The 8,677-nt window shown below is 44.4% G+C and overlaps 1 protein-coding gene across 1 annotated transcript; it reads right to left on the bottom strand.

The window, feature by feature from the left end:
• Positions 1 to 666: 666 nt before the first annotated feature.
• LOC104400859 (proline-rich protein 5-like) lies at positions 667 to 4,765 on the bottom strand (the record flags this gene model as incomplete). Its single annotated transcript, XM_010012379.1, has 2 exons — positions 667 to 1,379; positions 4,627 to 4,765. Coding segments are annotated over 2 exons (690 nt in total), but the record flags the coding sequence as incomplete, so codon positions are not given.
• Between the last annotated feature and the right edge of the window lie 3,912 nt (positions 4,766 to 8,677).

The raw sequence follows: 8,677 nt of genomic DNA, 5'->3' as shown, positions 1-8,677 counted from the left end.
AATGAGAATTTCCACCAAGAGGTCATATTTTTATTTATTTAGGAAACAAGTTGAATCCTGCTGGAATCTCTCCACACAACGAGTGTTCCAGGAGTTAACAGTGCACAGATTTCTTCAAAGTGCCACGTTCAGAGCAAATTAACATGGTCTTAAAAGCCAGTTTCAAGACAACTCTCTCACAGACACAAGGTATTGGCTGTGAAACAGAACATGAGACATGAGGCATCGCGTGACACCAGGTAGCACATTTCTGTTTATTTGCCTTTCTTCAAGAACTCTAACTCACCATTAGGCAAAGGAGTGCATACAAGATGTACAAGAAAAAGATTAAAATAGGCTTCTTTATCACTGGAGTCTGTGGCATGAAGGCCCACAGCCTCTGGGCTTTTTTTTTTTTTTAGAAGGGTATGTTTTTACTTTCGCTGAGGTGTTAAAGTTCAGAGAACAACCTGCTGTCTACAGGAAATCTCTTGAGAAAATTAAAAGTGAACACAGCTATTTGCTAGGCTGTTTTACTGAACAAACACTGCCAGATGTACTAATAGCGTTTCACCAGACACTTGTCAGCTTCTGAACCCCTATGCTTATAAAGACAACAGGAAATCCAACTGCAAAGAGACAGGGACAGGGAGAAATGGCTGGAGTTTCTTCCCCCTTGTGGCAGATTCCTGCCTGCTGTAAACTTGTGTCTGTGTACTTCAGTACAGATGTGATGACCTACAACAGAGGTTCTGCCCTAGACATACATAGCTTGCCCATAGTCCAACTCAATGTGTTAGTAACTTTCATATATAATATTAAAACCCAAGGTTTGTCTCTCAATGTCCTTCACATGATGCTCTGTCTGTTCACGTCCACATTGTATGCTGATGAATTGGAACAGCCTCGGCCAAAATCAATAAAAATGCCTTCAGAATCAGAGTCGATTGACTCCAAAATCTGATCCACTATGTTCTCAGGGCTGGAAGAGGGAACTGGAATCAAGGAAGGGTCCCTGTCCAGCTCAAAAGACCTATGTGGGTCGTCCATTGAGTGAAAGAGTCCTTTCTGTTGCTCAACTGTGCTGAGATTGCTAGAGCATTGCACTGACCCAGTGCTGGGCCTCTCCTGCTCTCCTGACAGTGAGCTTTTTGTGGCTGTCATGGAGCTCTTGGAACCGTTGTCCATGATGGTGGTGAGGTTGGAGTACCCCTGTAGCTCCAGGCAGGAGGTCATTTCTGAAACTGAGTGCCTTCGGATGCCTGTTCCATTGGCAGCCATGCCCTCGGTTTCATACTCGGCCACTGGCGTCAGCAGTGGATTGTTGTAGCTTTTCGATCGCACCACAGGGTTCTTGGCAAGGATGTCACCTGATTTTGAACGCCTGAAGAACCGCTTCTCTGTGAACAAAGAAAGATCCAGAGTAAGATCTATAAAGTCTCCTGGTTTTGTGATACTAATAATTACAAGTGTTCAAAAGAAAAGTCATACTCCCAAGCTTTTCCCATATGACAGAAACCTTTACAAGAGAATACATTTCACTGGTTTAGTAGATCACCAGGCTTCCAATTTCCTAGACTTCTTTAGCATATTGAAGGCCCCAAACCTGTCTTTACAAATAATAGCTGATACTTCCTTATATTCATACAACTTTGGCAGCTGGAGTAAGTAATTAAATATTGTGGGAGACCTGATATACAATTGCAAATACTTTCTTTAGGCAAGAACAGAAAGTGCAATTCTGTTCTTGTTCAGGCTGAAAAGGTCATCACTAATTTCTAGTAGCTGCAATTTTAACTTTTCTACCACCCTAGGAAAATCAGGTGTCTTCAAAGCTGGGGCACAAGGATTAATAAAGGCATTTTTAATAGTAATTCTGGAAAAACTTTGATTCAAAGCATCATTCTGAGACCATACAAGGAGAGAGCACCACGAGTGTTTGGAAACCTTAACTGGAGGTCAGTGCCCACAGCAACTTTTTTTGGGAGCAAACCTGCACTCGGTGCGGCAGACTGTATGACTACTGCGGTTAACCAAATGGGCTCTTTCCAAAGAATGAGCAGCAGGTGGCAGCAAGTCAGCACGGAGATCCTCCACCGGTGGTTTAGGGCTGGAGTGCTCTCCAGCAGCTAGATCAAAATGACCATCATGCAAACTTACTGCAGACTCACTTGTACTAAACAAAAAAGTGGTGTGAATAATAGGTCTCATTTTTGAAGCTTTCTTCCTGCTATTCGCACTTTGCCATCCCCATGGAAGGGGCACGGCTGGAGAATGGAACCAGATTACACTCTGGAAGTCAACAACAGACACTACATATAAACTGCCTGCTTTAAGTCAGGATGAAAACCATAATTTTCTTTACAAATGCCAGCCTCCTCTAAAATTATGTATATTTATGTGCTTACCTGGACACAAATTCCAATCATATGCTGTACTACTAAAAAAGCCGGATTCTGTATTTAAGATTGTATTTTGCAGTTGTGTCTGCCTCAGTAGTGAAATCAACTGAGCCATGGTCACTTTTGGACTTTTTCTTTGTTAGGAGTTTGACCTGGCAAACAGAAAAGGTTCCCTGGGGCTGTCCTGCCAGAGGAACTCTGGCTTTTTGGTCACACCAAGGCTTGACTGTAAGGGAAGGCTGGGAGTGCTGGCCAGACAGGGAAGAAAAGAGGTCAGCAACCTCATCAGTCCCAAAGATGATATGTCACAGCTTTAAATCGTGCTACCAAAATAGTTGGACAGAACTACATGTGCTAGTTTGAAAGCAGCAGACTCTGCAGTCATGTAACACCATATATGTTTTCTAACAATCCATTTCACTGGGGTTTTATTCTTTTTGGGTGCATTTTTTCTGTCCTGACATACAAAAGCTTGTATTCAGAAAATGTCAATTTGGGGCTCCATTTAAACGCTTGTGGCCTTTTAATGGCAAGCAATGAATATGAAGTAGCAATCCTGAGCTGTTTTCCATAAATAATTTGCCTCCATTTACTCATGTAAAACTGATTTGTTTCTTTAACACCTAATGCAATACAACCATTTTTCCATTCAGCTTCAAGGGAAAATCAACTACCTTATTGACCATTTCTGACAAGCAAACAGATTAAATTGACTGCACAGAAAACACACAATTGAACTTATTTTCCCCTCTGTTTTCTCTATTCAAGCAGGATATAATAGTATTTACATTAAATTACTCAGGGACTATCACATTTCCTTTTTGATTTACGCTGGTAGCATCCCCCTTGCATTTTCAACAGATTGAATTACTACATGGGATATTCAAAAAAACCTTCATCTTGGCCAAATCTTGCCTTCACTGAATGCTTCAAAGCTCAAAGAATCACAGAAAATAAGTGGGAAGGGACTGAAGATCATCACTCAGTTTCTGCCACCAGGCAGAACCACGTTTACCCACCTTGCTCCTTACAGATGCCTGTGTATGTGACATGTATACAGTGCCTCTAGCAGTGAAGATTTAACAGCCTCCAGAGATGGTTTATGTGACATTAGAGATTTTTCCTTCCATGTAATCTGAATTTTCCCTGCTATGTGTGGTCCACTTTATTTTTCTTGTCTCCAGTGGGATGAAGAACAGCTTATTACCTTCTGCTTTGGAGAAAGCTTTCACATGTTTGAAAGCTTATCTGTTAGTCTTCTCTACGACAAATTCCTACTCACTTTTCTGTTTTAAACAGCCTTGTATGATCTTTGTGCACTGTCGTGGTTCAAGCCCAGCCGGCAACTTGGAACCACGCAGCCGCTCGCTCACTCCCCCCCTTTTCCTTCCTCCCCCCGCTCCCGGAGGGATGGGGAGGAGAATTGGAGGAATGTAACTCCCACGAGTTGAGATAACAGCTCTCCAGTAACTAAGGTATAATACAAACCACTACTGCTACCAATAATAATGATAAGAGGAATAACAAGGGAAAAGGGCACAACCGCTCACCACCCGCCGACCGATACCCAGCCCGACCCGAGCAGCGATCTGGGCCTTCCGGGTAACTCCCCCCAGTTTCTATACTGGGCATGACGTGCTGTGGTATGGAATCCCCCTTTGGCCAGTTTGGGTCAGGTGTCCTGCCTCTGCTTCCTCCTGGCTTCCCCTCCTCTCTGGCAAAGCATGAGACTGAGAAAGTCCTTGGTCAGAGTAAACATTACTGAGCAACAACTAAAAACATCGGTGTTATCAGCATTGTTCCCAGACTGAAAGTCAAAAACCCAGCACTGCACCAGCTACTAAGAAGGAGAAAAAATGACTGCTGTAGCTGAACCCAGGACAGTGCACTAACGAACAAGCAATACTCAGCGCTCTAGAAGAGGCTTCTTGCTTCTTCCTGTCACTGTCCATAAGGCATCCTCTGTTAAAGCTCTCTCACTAAAAGGAAGAATGGAAATACTAAACACACTCCAGATTCACAGATTTATTTATGAGCACTGTTATGATGATCCGTTTTCATCTTCTGCCACTGGGAAGTTCCACTGTGATTTTGCACATTGCGAGGAGCACGACCTTAGAAAAGGAGCCCGACCATACTGAGTTATTACTGGCAGTCTCCACTTGTATGGGCCCTGGCCCTGTGTGGACCAAGGTTTTGGTGAAGTCCCCTGTGCTGTGTCAAATCAATCCTCTGTTATTCTTACCCAAGATACAGGAAGAGTGTGTGAAGGGTCCATCACTGGAATACAGGCCATATGTGCCCAAGTAAGGAGAAACAACTTTCTGGATTAAGGATTCCAGTTTCAAGTAATCTTCAGTCACACCTTTTGACTCATGAACCCCCTGGAAGAGAGAAAACACCCAGATAAGCACTGTCTTCTCCAATCACCAGCATTCATTGCTCATCTGGGCAAACAGAACAGCAGCAAGTATTTTTGCTGAGTCGTATAGCAAGGGTGCACCATGATGTGATAACAGTTTGTTACTACAGCCGATTCCTCTTACTGTAAAGCCATGCAGGCACTACACAAATGCTCAGAAAGAAGCAGTAGCTACTTCCAGGACATTTAAATCCAGAAAGGTACATCCTGCTTAGTGCAAAGGCACTCAGGGAGGAAGGAGGATGTGGTCTGTGAAGATGAATTAAAAACATCGCTGGACCTTTTGTTATTGCAATCTTAGACGACTTCCTGAACAAACCACCACCGAGAGCTGCACCAGCGGTTGGTACCACAGGGTGTCACTGCCATCTAAGCAATACAACACGGTTAAACTGAGACACCTGGATTTATTTCTTCCAGGATATTTTCAACAAGAAATATTTACAGTGAAGAGGTTCCTCTCTCTTTCCTCACCACCACCACCCCCCCCCAGCACTTGCCATTATGCAGGCAAAAGCCACATTGTAATCACCATGGTAAGATTCACCCATAGGCAACATCTTTTGTCTTTAGCTGTTAACTCTTCACTTCCCCCAAATGGGCTTATAAGGCTACAGAGGTGACAGGAAAACCCTGTGGACCTGTAGTCTCCCTTCCACTTACAGCTGCAGTGTGCATGCTCCTTCACTGTCAGAGCACAGCCCTGTATAATCGTGTAGGCTTCTTCTTGCAACCCGAAGTAAATTCACATTTTCGTGTGTTGCTATGTAGGCATATGTTTGACATATCTTCTTGCAGAATTAAGATCCTAAATGTCATACTCAGCAAGAAGTTTGCCTGAATTTAGCAGAATTCCAGTTTTCATAATATGTCCCTGAATTACTGTAAAAGAAACAAGCTGGGATGAAAGCCTCCACAGAGCAATACGCAGATCAGATGAGTAAAATTGCAACACTTCTTCAGCATGTGAACGGATCCTGATGTTCAGGATGTATTCACTGCTCAGTATGATTCACCAAACAGTGTCTGCGGGTGACTATCAGCCTGCAACGTGTTTGTGAATGGCTTACTTCACCTCTTGGCTGCTGTACTGCCTGAATGCCGCCTGGCGTTACTTGATGAAAGTTTATGAATGGAAAAAAAATAATGGCCAGCAGTGAATGGATGAAATTTGGATTCCAGTTCAGTGGGTTTTAAATAATGAATAACAATCCTTGGAGATATGCTGTGTCCTGTAAAACTTCAGGAGAATCACAAATACAAATATGAACACAAGGGCATATGCAGTGAATCTAAAAGCTGGCAAACACCAAAGTAACAGCAGAATGAGCCCAGAGCTATTCAGCCAATTTAAACCAGACAGAAATAACATGGGAAAAATTCAGAACCCTTAGCAAAGATGCATGTATTATTTCCAAGTCACTGTTGGCCTATATCAGAGAAAATGTTTTAAGTAACAGGAGGAAGGTCTCAATTTTTACCGTGTTGACAACTGCTCCTGGTTTTTTCTTCATGTCTTGCTGGGATTTAGCCAAGATCTTTTCAGCCCTCAGAAGGGCAACATGCTTGCTACGTTACTACGTATTCGCGATTTCATCAAGCTCATAACCCATTGGCAAAGGCCAGTTAGGCCATCTGCTCCAGGCTCCCATACTAATTACCTCAGGAACTAGTCTCCGAAACATGATACGTAATAGTGGTGGCAAAAGCCAGTGATATTAAGCATTGCTCGTGCCTACACTTTGTGTTAAGATTTTATTTACTTTTCTGCCTTCAAAGTATTTTTGATACTTGTGAAATAGGATAACTAAATATCAGCTGTGGAGAATGAAACCAAGTAAGTCACCAGTACTATGCTGCCCACAAAATGAGTTTTACCACTAGCAGAACTGTGACACTGTATGAGTGATAAAAGTGTCCTTGCCCAGTCACAAGGCTGACTTCCCATAAGCCTTACATGCCTGAAAAGTTCTTTTGGTTTCCCTCTTGCCTGTGACTTACCTCTTCTGCTACACAATCTTGCTTCTCTGATGAATGCTTCAAAAACAGCCCAAGCTGTTTTCTGCATTGAGTGGTGCTCTGGCAGGAATACATGGAGGCTTTCAGCAGCTCGGTTGGGTTGGGGGTACGCTCCTGGAGTGAGCTTAGAGGATGGGCACTTGTCTCCCAAGGCCCAACTGCTGCAACACTCCCATCACAGGGTACAGATTTGCCTTGCCCCCACCACCACTGCTGCCCTACAGTTGCTGCGCCTGCAAAGCCCATCAGCTCAGTGCTCCTGAGAAATATCCTCTTCTCTCAAAATCCCAACTCCATAACCACTTGCATCAGCTTTTGCTTCAGCCTTGCCCTCAACCTTCAATCCTGGTCTCCCTAAAGCAGAGCTAATCCCTACTCCACTTTTCACTTCAGCCTCTTTCAGTTCCCACCTTTGAAATGAAGAGGCTACAAAACACCACCTGTGTAAAACTCCAAGTATTAACACAGCCTGACATTAGTCTTCTTCCTCAGCTCTGCGTTCATCCATGGGATGCTTTTCAAAACATACTGAAAAGTCATAAAACATCTGGTGCCTGCTGGAGCCATGGTGACTTCTCTTTTGCCTCTGCACCTTGGCACACATGTGCCGTATCCACCTGCGACATCCTTCCTGTATTGGCCATTGTTCTGGGCCTTCCTGCAGGAGCCCAATGGGGCAGTTCCCTTAAACCATTTTCTCAGTTTGTAACAGGCTGCAGACCACGTCCTGAACTTGTAAAAGAGTGTTTTTCCTGCATTCCTTTCTGCTGTGTTACTCAATGACAAACATCCTCCAGGTCTCTAACCAAATACAAGTACATCCCAATATTCAGCAAGTGTTATCTCAACTTTCCAAATCTAAACTTTCCACATGACCTGAATGACACCATCACTATTTATGAATTACCCCAGCAGAAGTGGCCTAGAGGAGTGTCTGCAGGCTCAGAGCAAGCTGGGGCCACCTCTGCCTGGCTGCAGCCCCTGCCCAGGGGCAGAGTAGCACCATGCTGCCATCACTGCATGCTACTCATGAAGCCGAATGTCTCCTGACCCAGAGCCAGCTGGTTCTTGCTGCAGCTGTATTGACATGACACGTCTGGGAGGTGTCGTGATCCCAGGGTCTGGGCTGTAAGCTGTCAAAGGTTGGGTCACAGTGTGTAAGGCAGCCCCTGCTCCTCTTCATGAGCTCTTAAGATCATGGCCCATGAAGAAGGTAGCTGCAGGTTCACGCATCAGCTCACAACAGGTTAGCAGAGATATACCAAAGGTAGTAACAGGGTCAGGGGTGCCCCACAACCCTATTGAGAATGTGGGGCTTTACAATTCTTCCAATTTCACTTCTTTAGTGAACCCCAGGTGTGGCTGGGCTGCCCTTGGTGCAGCTGAAGGGCATCCAGAGCAGGGGCTTGCTGTGGCACCAGCACCTCTAGCCAGCTGGTAGTGGGGCAGGAGGAACAGCGAGTGTCTGAAACAGTAACTGCCCTGCCAATTCTTGTTTTCGCTGCAGCATACAAATCTCACTTCAGAGGGTACTATAATTCAGCATCATATGGTGCTGAGGGGGGCAAAGAGCTTCAGGGGGAAGGATGGACACCTCCGAAAGCCCATCAGCTGCAGGAGGCTGGCGGAAGCTTTGCTTTGCTTTAGCTGGCAGCCGCAAGGGTGCATTTAAACTCTTCTCTCCACCAGAGGTTTCCACCCTATCTATTGTGCCACATGTAAAATCAACTTGTTCGTGTGACACTATATTCAAGTGGAAGGCAATTCTGGTGGAAGTTTAGGATGGAGCAAAGTATGGTTATAAACGCTTCCTGTATCTATATGTAAAAATAGATATATAAATTTATCTATATTA

The sequence above is a fragment of the Nestor notabilis genome, unplaced genomic scaffold (assembly GCF_000696875.1).
Source record: "Nestor notabilis isolate BGI_N333 unplaced genomic scaffold, ASM69687v1 scaffold33353, whole genome shotgun sequence".
Taxonomy (NCBI): Eukaryota; Metazoa; Chordata; class Aves; order Psittaciformes; family Psittacidae; genus Nestor; species Nestor notabilis.
This window is presented reverse-complemented; position numbering and strand designations above follow the sequence as displayed.